Source organism: Pterocles gutturalis, unplaced genomic scaffold (assembly GCF_000699245.1).
Source record: "Pterocles gutturalis isolate BGI_N339 unplaced genomic scaffold, ASM69924v1 scaffold13589, whole genome shotgun sequence".
Classification (NCBI taxonomy): domain Eukaryota; kingdom Metazoa; phylum Chordata; class Aves; order Pterocliformes; family Pteroclidae; genus Pterocles; species Pterocles gutturalis.
Window position 1 is genome coordinate 3,366 of NW_010130833.1, and position 25,095 is coordinate 28,460.

The following is a 25,095-nucleotide window of genomic DNA, read 5'->3' on the forward strand; positions in this document are numbered from 1 at the left end:
CAACATGGAAATGTAGTGGAACTTCTCAGACGTGCTGAAAAGTGTCTGTGGTCCCTGCCCAGACCTTGAAAGCCTTTAATTAGAGTTTTTGTTTGTTACAGAAGCAGCAGCATTAATGAAGCTCAGTGTTTCCTGCTAAATGCAATCCAGCTCTCTCATAATTGTTCTGCTAAGTGACCAAAATGAAAGCAATCTGTTTGATGGCTTGTGGTTCCTGTCATCATTTCATTGCTAGCCAAGCAAATACTGTGCTGCAGTCCCATCACTGCTGAGTGCTCAGCTATGGTTAATTTTCGAGTTACTACAAATAAATTATTTGAAAGTGTAAATGTGCTGCCCCTAATGGTGTTTGTGATGATAAAAGGTTTGCACGTAGCTGAAATCTCCTCACTGACTCAGAGGTACAGAATGTTTAAATGTGCTTATTTTTTTTTCCCCCCTTTCTTTCTCTTGGGACTGTTGCTTCTCACAGGAGCTACGATGACCCCATTGAGACAGAGATGGTTGAAGAGAGGATACCTTACCTTCATGGTGGCTACGCGGCGCCGCTGGCACAGCCAGAGAGAGGAAGCATGGCCAGTATTGACCGTCTGGGGAAGCGCTCCCCCTCTATTGACAGCATTCGTAAAGACCCCAGGTGGAGGGACCCTGACCTCCCTGAAGTGATTGCCATGCTCAGCCACCCCATCGATCCCGTCAAGTCTAATGCCGCAGCCTACTTGCAGCACTTGTGCTACGAGAATGATAAAATCAAAAAGGACGTGAGGCACCTTAAAGGGATACCCATCTTGGTGGGTCTGCTTGATCATCCAAAGCCAGAGGTCCATCGCAAAGCCTGTGGGGCTCTCAGAAACATCTCCTATGGGAAGGATAACGAAAACAAGGTGGCTATCAAGAACTGTGATGGGATCCCTGCGTTGATCAGGCTATTGCGAAAAACAAATGACATGGAAGTCAGAGAGCTAATTACAGGTCAGTGTCTGTAGTTTCTTTGATTCATTATTCTTTAGAGGAATCTTTTCAGCTTCAGGTACAAGAATTTCTGGAGACCAGAGAAGGAAACTTTAGGTCACTGGCTGCAGCTGTTTCTTTAGCAGCACGACATTCATGGTGTGAGAAGGCCTAAGGCGACCGTGCCCTGCAGGAGGAAACAGAGATCATCAGCGTATGTAGCACACTCGGGTTTCCCTGGCTGCTGAGAGACAGATGATGCTTCCTGGATGTAGCATGTGGTTGAGTTACTGAAGCTTAAATGAGTTACAGTCACTTCATTGACAGGTAATTTGTAGTGTGCTTGCCCTCAGTGTGTTATAATCACGAGGTAAAATATGCTAATCTAAATCTTTCCTTGTTAATCTCTTATAAAACAATCCTGCTGCCATGTTCCCACTACTTCGTATTGATAGAACAGTTGGTCTCCTCAGGAGCACTTCCAGCCCCTGGTGTCGGGACTCTGAGGCTGTGTGTAAAGTTGCAACACTTCTGGACTGGAAAACTCAAATTTTAGGGAGTGTAGAGTCTGCGGTTGAGATGCTCTGGATAGAAGGGTTGCTTGTGGCAATAATTGGAAAAGGGAGAATTAAATTTTGAAATTACTGAGTTTGTGCACGCTTTGCAGGGAGTTTTCAATCTCTTATAACTCCATTATTCAACCTGTTTTTTATTTTAACTTAGTCTTGGACATCGTCCAAAGAGAGTAATAAAGTATATGCCAAGTTCCAAAGTTCAGCTATTAAGTGGAAAAGGGTGGAAAAGTATGTCAGCTCTTAAACTCAGGAGAAATATATTGTTCTTCAGTCTCCCATAACTCATGAGGAGTGAAATGGATTTCCCTTTCTCTTCTCAGAAGCAGCAGGGGATGTTTGGATGGAAACCAGGGCGGTTGCAATGAGTTTCAGTGCCAGAACAGATTTTTTTCAGAAAGTTTTGCGAGTGCAGAAACGGGTCCAGGGTTAAAACTGTTTATCAGTGTTGGATTCTCCAGGCAGACCCTGTTGCAGATGTGGATTAAGCTATTAGAAGTAAACATCATAATCCTATAATCACCTAAAAAGAAATTATAGTAGGCTCTCCAAGTTTTTACTGGTAATCATAATTCTCTGGGATGAAGAGTGGCCTTGGGTGTTCCAACTGTTCTTCCCAGCAATTATAGGATATTTAGCAAACTAGGTCTAAAAATAGAGTGTAGAAACTAGCAGGGATATTTTTCCAGTCCTTTTCCATTGAGCTGGTAAAGGAGAGCTGTCTGTATTGTCAAAGAACCTCTAAGTAGTATGTGTTGGTCGTGCTTTGATTGTTGTCTGTGCTTTCTCTCTTAACATGGAAACTCTGCAGGTAGTGTTTATATTCCATTTGTTACACTAATTTAGTATGATGGCTGACTTAATTTTTTTTTTTTAAATATAGAATATCTGTTTATCTGCTGTTCTAGTTTACTCAAAACTCATTTCTGGAGTGCTGAGAAGGAATAAATTTATTTCTTTAGATTCAAGAAAGAAGAAGCCAGTCTATAATTTACTTTGAAGGAATATCATTATAATGCTAAGTGGTAATCAGTCACTTCTGAAATGGCAAAAACAAGCTGGATGTTTTCCCTTTTCACTCTAAATGGCGATTGCTTTGATTTCCATTTGATTAATTAGTTTTACAGTTCAAATGCATTTTACTTGACAGTAGCTCCTGCTAATTAAATGTAGTATTTTTATTCCACTTTGGTTTTTGCTATTTAAAGCTCTTTATTTCCCCTTACTGAGAAGCACCAGGAATACTGAGGGCATTAACCTAAACAGATGTCCAGCAACAGGTGATGTGCATTTAATCTCCACCTAACCAGGAATAATTTCATTCCACTTCTAAATGATATCACCAGATCCGGTGTGAGACATTCAAGCATCAGCACAGAGGAGAAGAGTATTCCAGCAATGCCTCTGTGACTGATGCTGGTGTACTTGCAGTCAGTGTTCAAAGCCTCGACTGATAATGGGGAATTGTCTAGTCAAAAAATGAGCTCCAGAAGTCAGCGGAGAGAAACAAGAGCCAACTTGAAGTGCAGAGGGAACATTCAGCCAGGGCTGCTACAAAAGGACTGTGTTTTGCAGCCTCAAAAATTCAGATTCCAATTCTGTAGTTGTCGTGGTAGAAATCTTGACTTCCTATCCGGGTGCTTTTCCCTAGTGATAAACCAAAGTCTGCCTTTGCCATGAAAGGTTTTCATTCCGTCTGCAGTGAAATCTTTGGGGACTTCTGCAATAAGGCAAAAAAAATGGGAGAAAGACAAGAGCATACAGGTTTTGTTTGTTTATTTCTTTTAACAGCCTGCAATTTCAAGTTTGGTATGACACATTGACTTTTCTGTGTTTTGAGGTTTCTTTAACCCAATACTGGCTGCTTTTCGAAAGCTGAATAGTAATCGTTAGCTGGTCGTCCCAGATGTGGATGAATGATAGAATAATCCTGCTTTCCAAAGAGATTTAAATAATTTAAAGAAATGTAAGTAATTCAGTTGTCCAAATTCAAGAGCATGTCCAGTCTTGACATTTTACTTCTCTGGGTGCAGGACCCTGCCTGCAGGACAGGAGGTACATGGGAGCACACAATGAGACACATTATTTACAGCCGAAGAGGATGCTTTCTGGCAAAAGAGAGCATTATTCTAATCTAATTTGAGAGCCAGTCATTGGCTTCAGTACAGCTCCGTGGCCTCCCATTACCTTGGTGATCTGACACAGCAGCCACAGCTGTCCAAACAGTATGGTCTGGGCAGTGGGTTAATGGAGTGGGGAAAATAGCCACACCAGCATGTTAAAAATGGGGGAGAGGTGGATGCAGTGGGAGGGGAGCATGAGAGAGGAATTGAACGTGTGATGCTCAGTGCTGAATGAGTGAGACTTGACTACTTCCCAGAATATATGTTTTGGAGAACGCAGGTTAGACAAACGTATTGCTGTGCGATTTTGGAAGCAAGCTGAGTATATTGATATAACACTACTGCCAGAGTAAAGCAGGTCTGTAGCTTTTTTTCTTTTTTCAGATAACACTGGTTTTAGCAGAATTTGAAGACTTTTTCTGGGTTAATGCCATGTCTTTTTTACCAGACATATTTCCAAATGGCACCAAAACATGAGGTCCCTCAAGGTAAGACAGATACATGAGGCATGTAAAAATACCTTTAAAACTGAAGATACAATCACAAAATAACCACAGACCTCCCTTTTCTTTCTTTTTTAAAGTGTGGAGTTACAAAATGTCTCCCATCTACTGTACTGAGAAAAGCTTGATTTAACTGTTAGAATGTCTGTAAGTAAATCGTGAGTAGAGTTGTGATGAGAAATATTCCATAGAATTCTCCCTGACATCCCTTTCTAGTCTTGGAGCTGTCGTACTGAACTTTCAGTGGATCATTTTCTTGAGAAATGGAGACAAATGAGGATTAAGATGATACGGAATTAAGTCTGTTCTGATTGGGAAAGTGGCAAAATTTTATCTTGAGTGATAAGGGGTATATGTGGAGGAAGTGTTCCCATCAGATATGCAAGACCAGAAATCTGTTACATTCTCTGAAAAGCAATCAGAGGTTGGAAGCTTTAATGAGTAATTCTGTTCTTTGTGAGAACATTGAAAGTAATTTTGTTGTTTAACGACATCGCACTAATTTTAAGTGGTGCAGAACGTGGTTTTCCTGATGTTGTATGTTGCCAACCTGGTTTTAATTGAAAAATGATTGACCTCCAAAATGTTCTGCAGAGGAAATATTTTGATCTAATACTATAATAAAACTTGCAGATTGATGAATTTGCTCAGAATTCACACGTTTTGGGCATTCATGTCAGCTGATCAGACATGAACTTCTCTTTGATGTATCTTGAACTTTCTGATGACAGATGAGCTTACTCCTGTTTTCCAAGAGAAGGCTTGTCAGAAGCAGGTCCCTTTTCACAGTGTGTTCTGTGACACAGTGGTGCACGTTGAGCATCTCAACTTGATCGCTACTTAACTGGAAGAAGCACAGCTCCAATCTTCAGGACTTGGAATGATGCAAACAAGTCTGTCAAACAAATGCATACGGAACCAACGCAACAAGAAGCCCTCAATGAATGCAGTGCAGAGCGCTTTATTTTCCCAAATACTAAATGATTTAGTATGGACCTTAGATGAAGTTGTTTAATCCTTTATCTATTTTTTTGGTGACACTGGATTTTGCAAGTAAGCAAGCACAGCAGGAACACATTTTCCTTGGATTTCAGAATATAATAGCATCTGTGTGTTCTGCCACAATTTCTTTAGAAATCTTTTCACAACTCCAAGGAGGTGGAGGTTTAGGAAATTATGGCTGTGGCCCTAATCACTTTTGATATTACATAAATTGTATAGCTATGTTTAGCTTATAGTAATTTTTAGTGTATTTTTACAATAACCTACTTCTGAAATAAAAACTTGTAGCTGTTGTCCCTGCTTAACATGCTGAAAGAGTAGAGGTAATTGCTGTAGTTAGAAATATATATATATATTGCAAGTAGTCCTCATGAATAAAATAAAGATGGATCATGATTGTGATCGTCTTCTGAAAAGCAGTAGTTCATCTTCCTTCTCTAGTCCTAAAGTGCATGGAAAATTTAGATAACTTCATTTCCCTTATGCTGCTGTGTTAGTGACTTGATTTCTCTTGAGTGCTATTCATCTGAATTGATTAAACTTAAAGTTTTAAAAACAGTGTTTCCAGCTTGTTAGATCATTAGTGTGTTATGCTAATAGAGATAGGGAATGATTTTTGAAGATGGATGTCAAATTTACAAGGATTTAAATTTTTTTTAACTTAGATTTTTCTCTCACACCGCAAAAACCTACTGTCTGATCTGAATTTGTTCACTTTTTTTTTTTTTTTTAAGTTTCCATGGCTGCCACTATCAGTATCTTTTCCATTGAATTTTTCTCAGGAGCTGAAAGGATACTGGGCTTTTAGACACCTTTGGTTCATAATTTTGAATAAAAAAAAATGTATTGTTGTTGTTTATTTTCTTTGTCACTTCTTGTAGAATATTTTCCCAAAGAAGCCAACCTTGAATCTGAATTTTTTTCTCTGCCTTTGGAACCACAAGATTGTCTCATCACTGTTTGTCTTGGGACCATTCTGTTAAGTGCTGTGTGTTTTCCTTCACTGAATCCTGCTCAACAGAGGGATTATCTTGGTATTCCTCATGCAACCATCAATGAGAATATTATAAATTTAAGTGTTTTGGCATTTTTTTAGTAATTTGAAGAGCCTTGTGCATATTTTTTTAATATAGTAAGACTTTATTATTTTTCACAGTTTGTTGGTATTTTCTATGAAACATTTGAGAGGTGGGAGGTGGATGAGATTGAAAAGCTTGTAAACTTTTTTTCCTTCAAAGAGGATGGAGGAAGGACATTCTGTTTAACGTCAGCTTCTGTTGGCTGGTAGCTGCTCAATGAGATTGACAGTCAAAATGTGTTTGCCCTAAATGGTTTATTGCATAAATTGCATTCAGCCTTTTAAAAAAAAAAATTCTGGGTGAATACGTACAAGAGATCCTTTTGTAGGGGCAGGTAGTTCTCTCGGTCTGGATGGGGTTACTAGTGTCAGCAAAGCTGACTTGTGTGTGGTAGATGGGCAGGCTAGTGCTGGTTTCGGTGTTGCAATCCAGTTAGAAAACTATTGAATCCCAGCTGCATCTAGTCTCTTAAAGTAACCACTGGTGAATGAGAATATAGGAGCAGAGGGAGTTTGGAGATGATGATTTTATTTTATGCATTAAGGTTGAAGGTATTGAAATCTGGACACAAATCTCTAAGTCTTAAAACAAGTAAAATATTTGAGCACTGGAAAACTTTTGTACCATCCTGTAATATTAGAGCTCTTGGAAATTTTATATGTATTTTTGGCTTTTTAGGTATATGTCTGCCTGATTCTTCTTAAGCACTGAAATTTGCCTATCTAGGTTCACTCTACAGATAATACATCATGTCAATCCTCCAGGAAAGGGGAAAAGACAATCTCATTTCAAGTGCAAGGGAAGTGTGTGCTTTTAAGGATGGAGCTCTTAAATATGAAGGGCTGTCAGATTTGAAAACTTAATCTTCCACATCCAGATGATTTTAGATCTCCACGTTCTTTCCAGTTTCAATGGTTTGCAGTTCCAAAAGAACAGAAACGTGTGATCCTTATGAACACTGTACTGGGTTCCTCAGTTGACGCTGTCTTCTCCTAATAGTGGTTTTTTGACCCCTGCAAATGCCAAATGCTGGGATTTATCTATCTCTTTTGGTGATGGATGTTCAGATTTTGCATTTGAATTTTGAAGTGCTGAGCCAGCAATGCATTTAGGGATTTAATTGTAATTATTATTTTTATATCAGTGAGTCTGGTATGCTGAAGGAATTGGTGTGCAATAACTAAAGAAAGACTGTCTATTGAAGTATTCAAAATTAATTGGGTAGCTTATATGTCAGGTTTTATAGTCTCATTATAAATATTGACTCGCATCTGTTTCTTGTTTATTTTTGAGCCAATTTGTTATGAGAAGTAAAGGTTTTCTTCCACAACAAAATGAGGCCAATTAGCATTTTCTGCTTGGTTTTGGTTTTTTTTTCTTATTGTCCATTGTTTGGTGTTTTGCAAAGACAAAGGGTGATTTATTGTAATGGGTACAAAGAGAAAATTAATTCATATTTCACCTGTACAGTCTTGTTTGAAAACTAGAAAAAGTAGGTTATAAAAACCTCATACAGTGTGTTGTCTGTGAATGGCAAGGGCAATAGGCCAAACAAGCAGTATTTTTGTATGTTTTTAGAAAAATACTGGAAGAAACATTATGGTGTTCATTCTGCTGTCTGCCTCAGAGCTTCTTTATTAATTAATATGGTCTCCTAAGTCTGAACAGATGCCTGGATTTTTTTAAAGATCACTTTGAACAGCAGACACCATGGTGTTTGACTTCTGAGGCTCCGCTAATCATCGTCCTTCGAGGTTATCGCAGAAGTGCCACTCGCTGCTCAAAAGGAGATAAAATTCCCGTCCTGACCTGGTACCTGTCATGGCCCTATATGGATAATACTCTGATATTAAAATAGGCCGTTTGGCATTTGCCACTTGAGGCTTGCAGCAGGGGAAGCCTGAGCGCGAGGGAGGGTACCCAGGAGACGCCGCCGTTACCCGCTGGAGGGAGGCGCGGTGGCTCTGGGCACGCGGGTCCCTGTGCGGCTGCAGACCCCTCGCTGCCACCTGCCTGCCGCTCCCTGGCAGGGTCCAACACGTCCAGTGTGTGTTAGTCTGTGTGACTAAAGTAATTGATCCAAAGTCTTTTTCCAGTCATTTTTATGGTTTGGAAATTGTAGGGTTTCAAACTTGGCGTGATGGACAGGGACTGAAACAAAAAGTTGCGTCTTTGTTGTTCTTCTGTGTTTTGCTTTAGACGCGTATCCCGAGAGGTGAGTCTCTACAGTTTGCACTGTACTAGGCACAAATTCACAGCTGCAGTAACACAGGGAGCCTCAGGTTAATGTTTTATCCACTTAGCAGACTTCCTGTGTATTCTGGGGAATCAAAGTTTTCCATTCAGTCTCTCTGAAATTTTGCTAGGCTTCACACTTTTCCTTGGAGATCAGAACCATGCATCTGGCTCCCTCCAAGTGTTGTTACGGATAGTTCTCGAGTGTTGCCAGGCTGGGCCTACGGAGAAATTATCTCTGAAGTGCAAGTCCTCTTGTAGTCCTAACGTACAGAGCAGTAGCTGCCAGGACGCTGATGCAGGTCCGCTGGGCAGGTGTATCGTTTACCTATGACTGGGTATTTCCACCATTGTGAGGCTGTTCTTCAGTTACATCGTTTTGATGTTTGACTTCTGTCTACTTTGGCTCATAATTGAGGTAAAAATAGAGAAGTTTTGGTTCTCAGCTTCCTTGAGGAAACATATGCTGTGGCACCAGGTGATCTGAACACAGATATTGCCTGTGACAAGAAAATGTCAAGGTAAATAATAGAGAGGAGTCTTGAATGAAATATTGTCTTGTGCAGAGGATAAGCATAGGATCAATGATCCTCCATAAATTCATCCCTGTTTTTAAGGCTTGCTCAATAAACTTGTCTGCTGCTCTGGATGAATTTTTACTTTGAGGCATAGCTAGACTTCAAAGCGTGACTAAATTTGTATATAGCAGGAAAATCCTATTAATCTCCAACAGCACATCACATTTATGTACTCTGGTGTAGGACTTGATGACTTCAACAATATCCATGTCTTGATAAAAGTGCTTTTGTGGTTTTGGAAATGTTTCTGTTGCAGTAACTGTGGAATTTTCCCTAACCTCTGTGCTAGTCTGGCATCTCACCAAAGGGTTTCGCATTTTCGTGTAGTTTTATCATTTAGCCTTCTAGTGATTCTCTGTGAATCTAGTGATTCTATTCAATCTGGAGATTTAAAATAGTAGTTATTCTCTTGTTATTTAATAATCACTGTTTTTCCTGCAGGCACCCTGTGGAACTTATCCTCCTATGAGCCCCTGAAGATGGTCATCATCAACCACGGCCTGCAGACGCTTACCAACGAGGTGATAATACCCCATTCCGGTTGGGAGAGTGAGCCGAACGAGGACTCCAAGCCTCGCGATGCTGAGTGGACAACTGTCTTCAAGAACACTTCTGGTTGCTTACGGTGAGGCAGTACTGTGGAGTGTGAGTCTGTTTACCGTTGTTGTAGGACTTGTAAATGTAGTCCAGTGAGGTCAGTGTGAAGAGTAGGTCATTTATCCACATTAGGGGGAGTGGATCTGTATAGGGCAGTGTATCATACAATGGAGAGTGACCCAGGTAAGGTTAACTGCCCAGCCAAGTACAAAAGCATCATTCAATGCAAACTGTGCTACAAGTACTGAGAACCACACTTCCATTTGTCTATTGTACTGTGATCAGTGGGCTGTTTCTACAAATTTTTAATACCTTCTCTGCTTCCCTGGATGGTGCTGTTTTTATTCATTTGAAAATTGTGTTTTTAGAGAACTCACTTCTTGGTTTTAGGCCTTCTCCTATCAAAAGGCATTTTTTTGGCAGATGCTGGAAAACCAGTTTAATGGAATTACATTGAACCTGAAACTTGGATCCAGTTTTAGCCACAAACACTTTCGTGGATGTGCTCCTATTTTAACCTAAAGTGACTAAAGACCTATGGGAAATCAGTTAAAAACCTGAACTACTGACCATTTAGGAACCTACTTCTAATATTCCTTGCAAAGGAGGCTTTTCTGATTAGAAATTTTATTTGCATCTCTGAGAGCACCTTGAGAGTAGGACCATACATGCTGGAAGCTGGAGTCAGGAGGAGTCCTAATGCCGTCTGAAAAACCTAAAGAACCAATGTTCCCTAAACACAGCATCTTTAGTTTTGCTTTTCTTTGAGCTAAAATAGTGGAGATGCCCTGTTCGATTATTCAGCTTTATGATGAAGTCAATTATTTTGAACAAAACTAATAAAGATTTGGCATTGTACCATCTGTTGCTCTGAAGTATACTTCTGTCAGTTTTCTACTGATTAATGCATCTTCACAAGTTGGTTCATTATTTCTATTTCTTGGGCTTGTGGTCTTTATATTGCAATAACTATTCCCCTGAGTAACCTCACAAATGAAGAAAATAATGAAAAGTGTTCTGAAAGGGCCCATTACTGAAATTATTTGCGGTCCCGCTGGAAACTAAGGTCCTTTAAGTAGGCTCCAGACGTCATAGGTTTTTACTTACTAGTGTCTCATTTTCTAATGCTGTTCTGCAAGAGGAAATTAGTCATGGTGGGGGATAAAAGGATTATCTGAATGAATATGAGATTCTCCAGTAAGTGTAGACAATAAATTGATCATTAGTAGACTAACCTAATCCACATCATAAATTTTTATTAGTATGTTGATCCACTTGAACTTCTACATTCCAGGATAGCCTTGGGGGTTTTGTGTTTGTTGTTTGGTTGGCTGTGTTTTTCTAATTTTAAAGCAAGGTCCTGGTTTTATGGGACATGTAGAAGCTTGTGCAACTTTGGGCATTGTGTTTTTAAGGCTAATGAAGAGGACTGTGGAGCATAGTAGTACAGAGATATGTTCATTAGAGAATTTGAACTTTCGGTAATTAAAAGTGGTCCTTTTGGTAATTAAAAGTGGTGAAGTGATGCACTTCAGATGCGTCAGGACAGCAGCCAGTGAATGGTGACTGCTTCTGTTGTTGAAGGGGGGAAATGGATTTCAGTCCTTTCATGTATAGTCTCTGCTGCCACAGTCATGTGGGACTGTGTGCTTCCTTGTGGAAAATTTGAAGGTTCAGTCGGACGTGGGGCAAGATGATTTCATGCTTGAAAGTCGTTGGCTAAGGTAAATGGAGTCATGATTGCGGGTTATCAGGGAAAGGTAATCTGAAAAGGGTAGGTTGTCCATGTCTCTGTTGTGCCATGGAGAGAGCCAACCCCTTGCCTAGGAAGGGAGGAGAACTGTCTTGCTGTCTCCTTCCTTCTTGCTGTGAGATAAAGTGAGTCCAGGACAACAGAGAGAGATGTGGTATGATCTGTCTTTCAGTTGCTCGTACTTCTTGTTACGATGTTAGTGATATTACATACCTTTTGTGGAGCACTTCCAGATCTAGGGATAAAAATGGACATATGAAAAGTAATTACCATTACTGCAGTTGGAAATAATTTTGCATTGTTGTTGAAATCCTCTGCAGCTCATCTTTAAAAGCGCCGGAAAGAGAAGATAGTTAACACCAACAGAGAATGAATCCTTGCAGCCATCTGTCTGACAGACATCAGTGTTTGAAACCCCTTTGCCTGCTCCTCTCTTGTTGACACAGTAGCTGGTCCTAGAAATTGAATTTTCCATGAATGGAGCTTATTGCAGGCTACAAAATGTTTACCAATTTGATCTTTAATTGGGAGATTAGTCTTGATGGTGTGCCAGCCTGCTTTGTCCCCTTCGGAAGCGAGCCTCAGGTGTGTGCTGCGTTGTCTTCCTGAACAGCTGAGAGGTCTTTGACCTTCTGAGGTCTCAGATGTCCTTGCAGTTTAGATATCTAAGGAGAAGACAGGCGTTACGCGTGCAGGATGGCATTCATTTCAGTATCATTTTTTCCATTAATGAAATTTATCAACAGATGTGGGTGAGTTTATTTCAAACTCGGTGATTCACAGCGTGAACTGCCAGTTAATTATTTGCCGTTTTTTTTCCCCACACTGCTTTCTCATCTTTACTTTGTTCTTAATTTAGGTCTCTTCTTTGATAATGTGGAGCCTTGAAAACACTTATTTCAAAATAATTGAAAAAAAAGTAATTAAAAAAATTTTTTAAACCCCATAACACTTATTTACCTCTTCTTCAAATTCTGATCCATCTTATTTCCCTTGGCATTCCTATCTTGGCAGCAATAACTTTTTTTCCTCTGTGTAATTTGTACATCTCTCTCTCTCTCTCTCCTCACTTTGCGAGTTCAGGTGCTGCTGCGTGTCCAGGTCTGAGCAGGGCAGGGTGAATTGTATCCTGCGTAGTTAACTTCACCTGCATGTGCTGAAGGGTGGATTCATGTCTGGTATTAGCAGCGCAGATAGTGTAGTGCTGCAGGTACACGTGGGATACAAGGATGCTTTAGCAGAAGGGTCAGTAATTGGGGCCAGTAATTTAGCAGACGTCTGTATCTGCACCGGAGTTGCTTTACTTGGGAATTAACTTTGCAAGATAAGAGGCATGATCCACGCGCTCTTTTGCCCCTTACCCAAAGCTAAAGCAGCTTACTGGCTTTGTATAGCCCTGATTTCTGCCCACTTTCCGAAGTAGCAAAAATCCATCGGTGATGCTGGGTGTTGATTTTAGTGTGTGTGGCCAAAGGACTTGCACTCGGGAATGGATCTGTCTGAGCTGCTATTTGAGGAAGCCCTGTGCACAGTACTGAGTAACATTGAACCTCGTCCTTTACAAGCTGGAAATCGGAGGAACTGTGTAAAGTTCATCATCAAGAAAGCCATTTAAATACTATCTCTCTTGCTGTGAATTAAATAACTCTGGGATTACCTGTGATACTTAGTGATGTCCACACCAAACTACCACAGCTAACTGTCCATATATATAGCCAGTAGGAATCAAAGGAAGAAAAGGCAACTGGTTAAGGTTTATATTGACTTTGGAGACCGGTGTTTATTTTAGTGGTTCTTTCTAAAGTCGAGCCTTCTCCCAGGACTGTGGCCATTGAGGGGATCTTTTGAATCCTGATATCATCTGGTACACAATGAGTGAGTTCTGTGTGCCATCCCATTCTGTACTTGACTTGCCAAAAACTTCTTCAAGCTTTGGGAATCCTGTATTCCCCTTTGCAAAATAAAGACTTATCAACACAGCCAATTTGCAAGCTATGATCTGATAATGAAATTTATTGCATGCTTTTGCTGTAATCTTTACCAAGAAACACTGAAGTTTTCAGAAACCAGTACAGGTGGTGATAATTTTGTCTCCATTCTTGTCCTGAGATTGGAAAAAATTATTTTTCCTCTTCCATTGCTGTGTTTTGCTTATAAGGGAAGACCCAATGTGATGAATGGATCTGCTATATCTGTAATAATTTTGCTACTTAAAATGGTCATGAGCCTTGTGATAGGTACTACTTTGGATGTAATTTTATAAAACAAAGGTATTCTTATATTCTGTCGAACCTGTTGAGAGAAATAGATATGGTGGAAATCTGGAAATTGTGTGAGCGGGTGTGTGGTTTTGTCCCCCAGCCAAGGGCTAACCCATCACAGGTGCTTTAGGAGAAGAGTAAAAGTTGAATTGCTTGTGGGATTGATGGAGCTGGGACTGACTCGCCTGCACCCAGGCAGGGCCTGAGACCTTCGCTGCATCTCCAGGTTTCTTCTGAGGTGCTTCTCTGCTTCAGAGGGGAAGTGCTGCATCTGTGGATCAGTTCTGATGCAGTCACATCTTCTTTTGTTTTCTCTGTAGATATCCACCATGATTCCTAGTTTTCTGGAAGCAGCAAGAATTTTAATAGTTTAAAAATGAAATTCATTCTGGGCTTAATTGCTGTTTTCTGCCTAATTACTTTTAATTCTCTCTTGGATTTTTTCACTTCTAAGAGGACAGAGTAGAACTTAGTCCCTAAATTGCCAACTTTCTAGCCTGATTCCTGTGCTAAACTGACCTGCTGTCAACAAATGTTAAATGAATTAATTTGCATAGCAAACAGATGCAGAGTGCTCCTTTTTCCAGGGTACCATCTGTAGTTGCAGCATTTCTTGTCAATTCTCCAAGTACACGGGAGTTTGCATTCCGAAATAGCTGCAGGGTTCAGAGACCTGGCCGTGGGTGTATGAACACAAACAAACTGCACCCACTTGCCTTCCACTAAAACACGCATTCTTCAGGTGAAATTGCACACAGCAGCTTGTCCAACATCAGCTCCTGAGAAGAGAAGGGACAGCCTCGTGGCTGGAGCTGTAACAAGAGACTTGAGAAGTGTGGAGTTAATTGCTGTTCTGCCACTATTCTGACATAATTCCGGGCAAGATGAATGGTATAAACTTTTGTGGTCTAATTTTTAATAGCCCTATCTCCTCCTGGTTTTGGTGAGATTCACACTCCTAAGTGCCTGGGTGGAACTGGACTTTAGTCACTGATCTTCACTTTCGTATCTTTAACATGGGATGGGCACCTCTGTTCTTACCTTCCCCTGAAGTTGGTAAATACCAGTAGTTCAAGGATTTTGAAGTGGTTGATCCTAGAGACAACTGGGAATAAACACCTCCTGTAGGTATAAACTAGGAGTTTGGTCTTGTGGAATCAAAACCTACGAGTAAGCACGAGATGCAGTGAGAAGATGCAGAAGACTTGAGATAAGGACTTGGTAGATTCAGAGCTGAAAACATATCCACCAGGATTAGAAATTATGTGTAGGTATCTCCAGGATCTTTTTACTTGAATGTACTTCAGAGGAAAGAGGACTGCGGGAGCCTGATTGTTAATACCTAGGGTGTGCCAAATAGAGTTTTTGTGTGAGAATGTTTTAAGCCTTTTTCAGAACAGGATAGAGAGCATTGAGGTATGTGTGTGTGCATCTTGTCCCGTAGATGTAACTTACAGTGCATCAGTCATATGTAACGCTGCTTAATGTCAGCAGACTCGCTCCTTGAGTCCTGATGTCTTCATACACTTGGGAATGCACGTGTGCATGCAAACGCCTACAGCACGTGCTGTCTGCAGCAGGAGCGCATGTCTGTGAGGAAGGAAAGGAGGTTTGTCAGATAGAATCTGTGACGTTGTTTCGGCAGACAAGTTCTGTCTTTGCACTCTGGAAACTACTGGGTGAGTGTCTTGATGATACTTGTGTCCGTTTTTTCTTTATCTTGGCATGCTGAATTTGAGAAAAGGAAGGAGGAAAGGCTGTCAAAGCCAGGTGCTTGTGCCGTCCTTTCTTATTAATGATTAATGTTTGGCTTTTCTCTGAAGAAAAGTGCTTGTGAATTAGAGCTTTCCAAGTGAATTACCTTCAAGTTCTATTCATCTATAAATTCTGCAGACATGATAATAGTATATGGTGACAGTCACATAATATTTGTCCTACCTGCACTCTCATATACTTGAGGCAGCCTTCATCTCCAACTGACTGAACAAAGAAGGCACTTAAGTGCAAATCTTTGACCTGGAAGCGCTGTCTAGTGTAGAGCGTCGCGCAGGAGGTGGAGCTCAGGTGATGCTGCTGCTGTGCTGCCAGCCGAGCTGCCCTTGGCCTTGGGGGAACTTTGCTGCTTGAACCGTGGCAGAACAGAGAAACCAAGTAAATGTGAGTTTTCAGGTGCTGACTTTTATTTTCTCTTTTTTATCAGCAGCAAATAGTAATGGAGCTTCATTTCTCCCCCACTCCACAAAGGAGCGATTTGGTTGATTTTTCCTCTTAGTTGGTGTGTTCCCCATCATAGTCCCAAGTAGTCTTCCTGTATGCTTTTGTGGGGCAGCTGTTTAACCAAGGAGGCCTGGCCGTGACTTCCTACAAAGCTTAGCACCTCTGTGTCCCACACGAAGGAGATGAGGGCAGATGCTGCAGTGTCTCTGGGTAAAGCCTTTGGCAGACTGCTGCTCCAGAAACTGGAGCTAATGATGCTGCCGGTGTTACGGTGTGCAACAGGTACTTTTGAACTGGACTTTCAGCAAAGGAATAGTTTTAGAAAGAGAGAAATACTGAACAGGATTTTGCCTGTGAATCTTTGCTTTGGAGGCAGCAAGCGGCGTGGAGAAGGGAGAAGCTTATCTGCCCAACCCAGACTGGAGAAGAAACAACTCAAATTAAAAACCCGCACAATAGAGAGGAGTGAGCAAAGGCAGTTCCTTAATTAGCTTACTGATACTGTGCAGGATCACAGCATATGGCTGTCCTGGGGCTTATATGATGAGCAGAGCATTTAATTCATGCTAGTGAGGAGTTGTTAGGGTTCCTTCTGACAGTTCCTGATGTTTAGCTTGTAATATAAATAAATTATGCATAGATTTTAGCAGCAGACATAACCTAGTTACATGCAACCTTAATGCTTTACAATCAAATCTGAAGTATAAATTTAAAGTTGTGCACTTGCTTATTGCCTTCTATCATTACTTAGGAATGAATCTAGGTCCCCTCTCCCTTGGCTGTCAGTGGAGGGAATCTACAAAAACATCTGTCGCTGGGGTGGGCTGAAGAGCAAGGCTGAAACAAAGCTCCCGGCAGTCACTGTAATGGACATCGTTCACTTTGGAAGGCGTGTGAGCTGTGATCCTTTATGAGATAAATGCTGCCTCATTTCTGTATTTTTGAGGCTCTTTTCACAGTGCAGCAAGCATGTGTGATAAAGTGAGCAGAGCCTGGAATAATTTGGAAGCTAAGTAGCTGCTGGGCATCACGGAATTCTTGTGTAGTGTGTTTGTGCATCGTTCTGAAATACAGGAGAGCAAACTACAGCCCTGCAAGTAGGTCATGCAGGAGGTAGCCCGTCAGCATCTTACTGAAAAGGCTTTAAACGATATTTCAGATATAGAAAGCCACAAATAACAAGGGATGGACTTGACATCTGTACCTTGTTAAACTGTACTGCTGGCTGTTGAGCCCCTGCTTACGGCATGGAGATCTTATAGGCAGTGCTGACATGAGTAGGAGACGTGTGACAGTGTGCTTTGTGGATCTCTTGCTCTACGCCAGTGTTGCTGGAGCACAGGCTAAGCTTGTGAAGTCCTTTTTCAGGGGTATGTCCTCTTTGGAGCATTTGACCAACTAAACAAGCCCAATCCCTTTATAGAAATAACTGGGAGGGTTTTACATGCAAGGCAAGCAGGGCTGCTCCACTGCTTCTCTCTTGGGTCTGGCTGGGAAGTGGATGCTTAAGTGGAGCAGGAATTCAGGTGGGATCTCCTGGCCAGGTCTGGTACACCTTTTCTTAGTTGAACAGCTGCTCCCTACCTAACATCACCATCAGTAGAGTTCCCCTATCTTTCTGTTCATTTAATTTGGACTTTGGCTTGTTCCTGTTTTCTTTTTACCATATTCTCCACTTGATTTCTGATTCCGCTATCTGCTGCCAAACTCCATTGTACAGGGTTCTTTGACCAGTGCTGCCTGGATCAGGCTATCTTTGTGTCACAGGCAGGTTCTTTATTTTTCTCTCTTATTTTTGGAACAATGAACTTAATAGTAATTAAACTTTCTGGTATTTCATGTGAACTGAAGTATGGAATTCATTCTATTTCTGCATGAAATGATGGAATGATTTTAAAATGCTGTATATTCCTCCTTTGGGACATTCAGTACCTAGAAATACGCTTGGAAATAGAATGCATTTACTGCAGCTACTATTTATCAATCTCCTTTGGCTGACATCCAAATAAAAATTTCTTAGTAGTAAAGCAAAGTGTGGGTGTAAAAGGGTATTTTTATAGTAAGTGTTCTGACTGTTGGAGTAGGTGGATAGAACAACTAGTGTATTTAAATTGGACTTGTGAGAACCTTGTCGGTTTTTATCAGTGGAAGCGTAGAAAACTGTCTGAGCAGCAAAGCCTCAGTGATGGTCTTAGTCAAGGTCTAGCGAGGTCTGAGTACTGCCTGTCAGCTCTGCCGCAGCACGGCTCTGACTCAGCCCACGTGTGACCTGCCGCTGGCTCGCTTCTTCCAGAGAAAGGTGGAAATGTTACTAGGAGGAGATCTTTAAAATTTCCAGTTCTGCTTTCTCTTTATATAAAAAATGAAGTCCCCAACCTGTTGTATTCGTCCCCAGCTGGGTCTCTAAACCAAGTGCTCTTTACACCCGCTGAACTGAAGCGGGAGCCAAGTGTGGAGCAATGCTCTAACCTCAGCCTTTCAGCCTCGTCTGCAGCACTGTGGGACAACAGCTGATGGCCCTTTCCAGCCAGGTGGCAGACACAGCAATAGTCTTGGAAATACTAGTTTTAATGTTCAGAAAAAAATGTCTGATGTTTGTATTTTGAAGTTTCTCTTTATCATTTAAAAACCAAAAAAAAGCTCTCCACATCTCCACTCTGTCTTTCAGATTGTTAGGGAGAGCACAGTGGGGGCATTGCTACATGATTTGCATTGAAATCGTGCAAATGAAGTGCCATGCATTTATTTACTTACACATCTTTTCTCTTGAGGATAATTTTGGTGTGTGGCACAGACAGTAGTTAACAGCTCACGTATCCTACAGGTGATGAATACCAACTCTGTTCTGCAGATATAAATGTTACATTCAGACTTGTGTGTTAGGAAGAAGACTATTTGGTGATAATGATAACCTTATCTAAAGCATGAACAGATTTCTCAGCACGTTCCCTGCCATTTTCTGCAATCTTTAATACCAACGGACTGGATTCCTAGCCTGATGTGTTTCTATGCTGGTAGGTATTTACTTTTTATTTAACATTTACTTAGTGCTCCTCTGTTTTGTTTTCCCAGGGAAAGCATGTATTTGAACATCCTTACAAATCTTCTTTCACTAGTCCTGTCTACAGACTGGACTCCAAGAATTTGAGAAGAATCCAGGTTGCTTTTTCCAGCTGAAGGCTGGGGATTTAAGATCTCTGGAATGAGATTTGTGCTTTACTGTTTTACATCAAATCAGTCGTACAGCTGGTTTCCTTCCTATGTACTTCGAGTGACATGGACAGTAATTCCATGTTTTGCTTCTAGAATTGCTCTTTTGAGTGTGTTGTATATTTTTATGGTAAGCACACTGTGAAGCTTTCTATTACGCTCTGCAGTGTGATGTGAAAAAGATACTATTGTAGTTTTTAAAATACATTTTTCATTTAATGGACTCTTGGAAAAGTATTGAAAAGCAGGGGAAGCAGCAGAGGCCTCTCGGGGCTGAAGCGACAAGGCAAGGGAAGCAGACTGTACAGAACACCAGCCGTGAATGGCAGGTATCAGTCCTCACTGTTTCGTGTACGAGTAGGTCAGGTAGCTCCTCCTCCCTGTTCCCACCCATTTCAACAGGCAGTCAACTTTATTTGCAGTTGTAACAGGATTTTGCCCATCATCAGTGCCTCAAAGGCCCTGCAGAGTTCCCGTTTCAAGTTGTTCAAACTTAAAAAGTAACTTTGACTTCATCTGTCGAGGTTCTTGCTTATTAAGCTGCCCCAGCAAGCAAGTCACTGAGAAAATGTGTTTAATTGCAAAATCTTTGGGTGGTTCCAGTTGTTGCATGGCAGCCTAGTTCCTAAGTAACAGAGTTAATAATCACCTCAGCTGGGGTTTTGGCTTCCTTTTCTATTCAGTGTCTTGTAGCAAACACTCCACTGAAGAATTCCTTTTCTTCTGATACAAAATGATGTTTGTCTAATATGTAGAAAAGTTCAGTGAAAAGCAAAACTCTCTCCGTTATCTGAGTCAGGATGCCGTATGTTGCGTACCTATCTGTTGCTTGAGTTTCAGGGAGTTGCTGCCCTGGGCAAGGCTTTGCATTCCTTCTGTGGAGTGCTGCCCAGTGTAAGATGACTACAGATCCTCTGTTAATGTCTGCTGGGATCTGTCGCCTATTTGCTGATTTTCTTCACTCTTGAAAGGAGGGTGTTCAGAAATGTTGCTTTGAAAATCTGCTTTGGACCATGATTTAGTTAGGTCTTTCGTTCCACAACGTGTAATAGATCTGTGAGATGCATCAAGAACAATTCCAGAGTAGATGTGAAATGGGAAGAGATTTTTCCTGACTCTGGTCGGTGGAGTGCGTGATCAGGTTGGCTATTCCATTGCAGTTTCTGTCCTTTTTCATGACCAATACTAGCACTAGCTCTCTTGTCTGTGTAATCACTTTTGTCTCCACGCTGCAGTCTTTCCTGAAGACCCAAGATGTGAATTTGATGACTACCAGGTGATGTTTTTCAAGGAGGTAGATACTATAGAGTCTCACAACCCCAAGGCAGAAACGCAGCCTGGCGTTTTCCTGGGTTGCAGGAGCTTTTGAAGGCTGCTCTGGATCATCGAAACCAACCCTGGGAGCACTTCTCCTGGGACCCCCAGATGAGAACTTACTCAAAGCATACTGTCTCCATTTTCACCATGTCTGCCTTTGCTGAGTGCTTAGGGATGTTTAGTGTACTTGCACATGTATCTGAAGTGCAAATATTCCCATGGGAATTGGGAGATTTTGCTGCCTTTTGCAGTGTTGGAGCAGCAGAAGGAGCAGACTCTGGGAAGCAGGTGCTCATCTCCCTGGGCTTAGTCTGTCTGAGATCTGTGTTGCCTTGACTTCTGTGGAGTTACAGTTGCAGGTTTTGGTTTTCCATGTTAGATAAATCCCATGGGCTGCAGGAATCTCATTACACAAGTAGGGAGGACTAGCAGAATCCCAGGTGTTGGGTATTTATAGAGCAGATGTTTCTGCACAAGATGCTCATAAGGATACATTTTCAGATGTGTTAGTTAGAACATTAAAACTGCAAAGTTTGATGTCTGGACAACTTATAGCATTAATTAGCTATTAATTTGATCCTGCAGAGTTTTCATGCTTATTTACGTGTGATATATGTGGGAGATTTTTCTTGAGGCATTAATTTTCAGTAAATTTTTCTGTAGTTGAAGATACAGCAAATGATTCAGCAAGCCACCCTCTTACTGATGTACTTTTAAAGTATCTTGTTTGATTATAACCTTATCAATGTCTACCTTAATGTTTGTGTCCTGATATTCTGAGAGCTGACCTTACATGGGTTTGTGGAGTTCAAAGACCCTGAAAGGTTGGCTGTGGTGGTGTTGAAATTCGTGCATTTCACCTTTAAGAAAACTTCCCATATAGGTTTTGCCAGCAAGCCCTATTAAGAATCATTTTGTCATTTCATTGCCCCCCAAGAAATGAAAAATAAAAACTTTAGAAAAAGAGCGATTCTAACTATTTCTGCAGTCACTGATAGGTGCAGGAGGAGCCTTTCAGTGCTCTGTCTCGCTGCTTCTGCCTGTGCCATTCTCTTGTGCAATGTTTTGAGGAGTTTAAAGTGATAGGTGTAGCTTTAACGACTTTGAGGAGCCTTTCAGTGCTCTGTCTCGCTGCTTCTGCCTGTGCCATTCTCTTGTGCAATGTTTTGAGGAGTTTAAAGCCATATGAACATACTGACTGTTGTCTTTTACTTTCTAAATGTGCCTGATCTAGGCTTTGTGGTGAATCTGCTGCACACAGTATGAAAGTTAGGCTTTAAATGTCAAAATGCAGGGTTTAAAGTGGGTGGCAGTAACTTCCAGTCAGAAAGCTGGGGATACAGAACAGAACTTTTGAGCAATAAAGGAGACAGCAGTTGTACATGGTGACGCCAATCTGACTTCTTTGGAGCAGATGGGGGGTCAAAGAATGTGAAGAAAAATTTTATCTCCAGGTTGATTAATTAAAATACAGCTATTGTACACCTGTTTTCAATATTTTTCATTTTTCATTTTCTGTGGCCGTGAATACTGTTGAGCAGTCTTGTGATTTTGCATGTCTTTCTTAAGGTGGGGAGAGTATTTTTCAGATTAAAAGTTCTGGCTTTGAAAATAAATTTTTGGTTTGCATATTGTTTGCTCTGAAAACTCCTGTCCAGTTTAAGGTACATCACTAGACTTGCCAGGAACTCAGAAAAATGTGTTTGTAGTCACCTCTGTGGCTGTGTTCCCCTTTTCATTCAGATTCAGGGAGTTGCAGATGTGCATTGCCCATATTTTACTAAGATTTAGTAGGTAATGAGTTTTTAATGATTGTAGTATAAATCGATGCACCTTCAACTTTATGATGAAGGTTAGAGGGCTAAATCTTCTTTTAAATCTCTTCTGTTAGGAATGTAAGTTCAGATGGAGCAGAAGCACGCAGAAGACTAAGAGAGTGTGATGGCTTGGTGGATGCCCTCCTTCATGCTCTACAGTCTGCAGTTGGCAAGAAGGATACAGACAATAAGGTGAACTTGAGTGTTAAAACTTAATGAATGTTTCCATTAATTCAGGCTGAAGTGTTGCACTGGGATCTGACTTCTGTTTCCAAGTGGAAGTCAGAAGGGGATTATGCTTGCCTCAAAATACAGTAGTTACCTTCTCATCTCTGTCCCAATATCCATGGTACTACTGAGGGCTATCGGCATGGTGCTGCTGTGTTACCTTCTGTGGCTGATGAGATGGTTGTGACAGGTGGGGAGAGTGCTCCTTTGTTATTGTCAGCGACATTATTGCTATTGTTCTGCATTACTTAATTGATGTTTGTAAGTTCAGTCTCTGAATCAGAATTCAGTCCCATTGTATTGTGCTTTGCACAATATCAGCAGAGAAGTCAGTTCCCATTTTGAAGACTTTATTCAGCACCATCTGTAAAGACTGACGTGCTTAGACATTAAAATACGTCTTCAGACCTGCAGCACTTTCATTGTGGCTTTTTTTTTTTAGGTGCATATTTTGATTAATTTGTTTTTTCCATAATCTCATCCTGTGGTGCTTAAAGGCGTATTTATATGCATGAGGAATATCATAAGTTTAACCTGTTTAAAAAAGAAAGAGCGTACTATTGCTTTATAACACCAATGAGCCTTGTAAAGCATGGTTATTTTATTCTTTTTAAGTCCCACCGTGTACTGCACTGTACAAGGGAATTAAAAAGCCCTGTCAGATAATCAGATAATTTTGGACATGGATTTTGTAACTACCTGGTGGTTTCCATTGCAAACTACAGAGCACTGCTCTTGTCAGAACCTGATGTGCCATGGATTAGCTATTGCTGTGGGACAACATGTGTTCTCATTGAAATCCTCACAAGGCCTAGGTTTTGACCCAGAGAAAATTTAATAAAATGGGCCCCTTGGGGACTGTAAAGGTTGGAAGAATGAGAGAGAGGCTTGTATTAAAATAAGATCCTTATATGATCATTTTCTGCTGTGTGTTTGATCTTTTGGTGAATGGCATTCTTTATGTAAGATCAGGTGGTCTTTTTGATTAGAGAGTTTTCATTCTGAATGGGTACTATTTATGAAGCTCTTCAATTTTGGAAGAATAAAATTGGTTTTTAGAATAAGAACAAACCTTAATTTAAGGGGTCTTGACTAAATCTTCCTTGAAAGATTTCTTCTTTTCCTGGGACAGGTGGGCATTTTTTAAATTCCCCCAAATCCTCCACTATATAATACAATAGTTTGCAAATAAGAGGGTGCAGTACTTACTGTAACATCCGTTTCTCTGTAACAGTCTGTGGAGAACTGTGTGTGCATCATGCGGAACCTCTCCTATCATGTCCACAAAGAGGTCCCTGGAGCTGATAAGTACCAAGAACTAGATGCCAGTCAGACTACAAGCACGGGAGGCTCTCAGAAGAAGAAGAAAGATGATGCTGGTTGTTTTGGTGGAAAAAAAGCTAAAGGTATGTGTTGCAGAGAGCTCAGAACTGGAAATGGATTTGGGGGTAAATTTTGCTGTGTGGGCCTGCTTTTGCAAGCACATTTGTCGTGCTGGTTAAGAATGATGCAGTTTGTGGAGGTACGTGTTTGCAGTGTTGTGGCATGTGTTCATCTCCCGTGTTGCATCACTCCTAGACACTTGGGAATTCTTTCCACGATTGCTGTAGTTTTGTTGGGCTTTAAATAGGAGTGGTGCATGCTGACAGATGACGCTCTGCTGTTGGATACAGGTGGATGTGCTCTGCCTCTCTTCCACATTGTTGTGTTCTTGCATCTGTCAAACCTGTGCTCAGTCCACTCGCTTGGCTGTATGGCATGTGTCAGGGGCTGCGGCAGCCAGGCCAGCATGCGTTCATCCCCATGCATGGGAGTCCTGTCTGTACGTCTTCTGTGTCTCCAGTCTCTCACAGTGGAAAGCAAACTACAAGCCTACCCTCCCACTCACAACCAAAACATACAACCTCCCAGTTCTGTCACTCTCTCAGTAATTTAAATTGCAAACATGATTTTGCAGCTTTTAATTGTCAATCACTTTTAGACCTGTTCTCTCCTCTGGGGCATGAGTGTTGCAAATGAGTTTCATTACAAGAGAGGATTAATAGTCTCAGTAACCCCCCTTCCATCTTTCCTTTAGAAAGAGACACTCAAATTGTATCTGTTTTCTTTGTTTTAGAGAAATGACTATTCTAGACTGAATTCAGAGATAATTAACTCTGCTTTCTGTCTGGGCTCCGTTCTCTTCATTCATGTGTACTCACATCCTGGCTTACTATTTATAGCCAGCTCTAGGGAAGGTTTTGGTCCTGAAGAGCTGATATAGAATTGTTTGAACTTGACAGACTGTGTGCTGCATGTTACTCTTCCTTTGATCTGACCTGTACATGTTATTAATGTTATTAAACTGTTTTGTTGCCATGTGTGTTAGGGAACTCATCACTGTGTGAACTTGTTTTTTCAGACTGGTCTGTCATCAACTAGATTTAAACTGTGTTTAAAAAAAAAAAAAAAAAAAAAAAAAAAAAAAAATTGATAGGTATCTTTTAATGACTGGGGGAAAAACTGAAGAATGAGTTTTCCCTGTCTGGCCAGGCTGTTCTCACAGTGAATGACTGCAGCTCCAGCGTGATATCCTTTGGAAACCCTGAACGTGTGCTGACTCGAGTCTGGTCCCTGCCACTTGCGGTCCCCCTTGTTTTGCTGCTTGAGAGC

General features: G+C 41.1%; 1 protein-coding gene across 1 annotated transcript in view; it reads left to right on the forward strand.

Annotated features, from left to right (window-relative positions):
- The first annotated feature begins 468 nt into the window (after positions 1–468).
- Positions 469–25,095, forward strand: part of ARVCF (armadillo repeat gene deleted in velocardiofacial syndrome) — a 71,108-nt gene continuing 46,481 nt past the window's right edge. The window contains exons 1-4 of the mRNA XM_010080372.1: positions 469–972; positions 9,485–9,668; positions 22,290–22,407; positions 23,678–23,849. Of these exons, the coding sequence (XP_010078674.1) occupies positions 501–972; positions 9,485–9,668; positions 22,290–22,407; positions 23,678–23,849 (946 nt within the window). The 5' untranslated portion in view covers positions 469–500. The remainder of the gene's footprint in view (positions 973–9,484; positions 9,669–22,289; positions 22,408–23,677; positions 23,850–25,095) is intronic.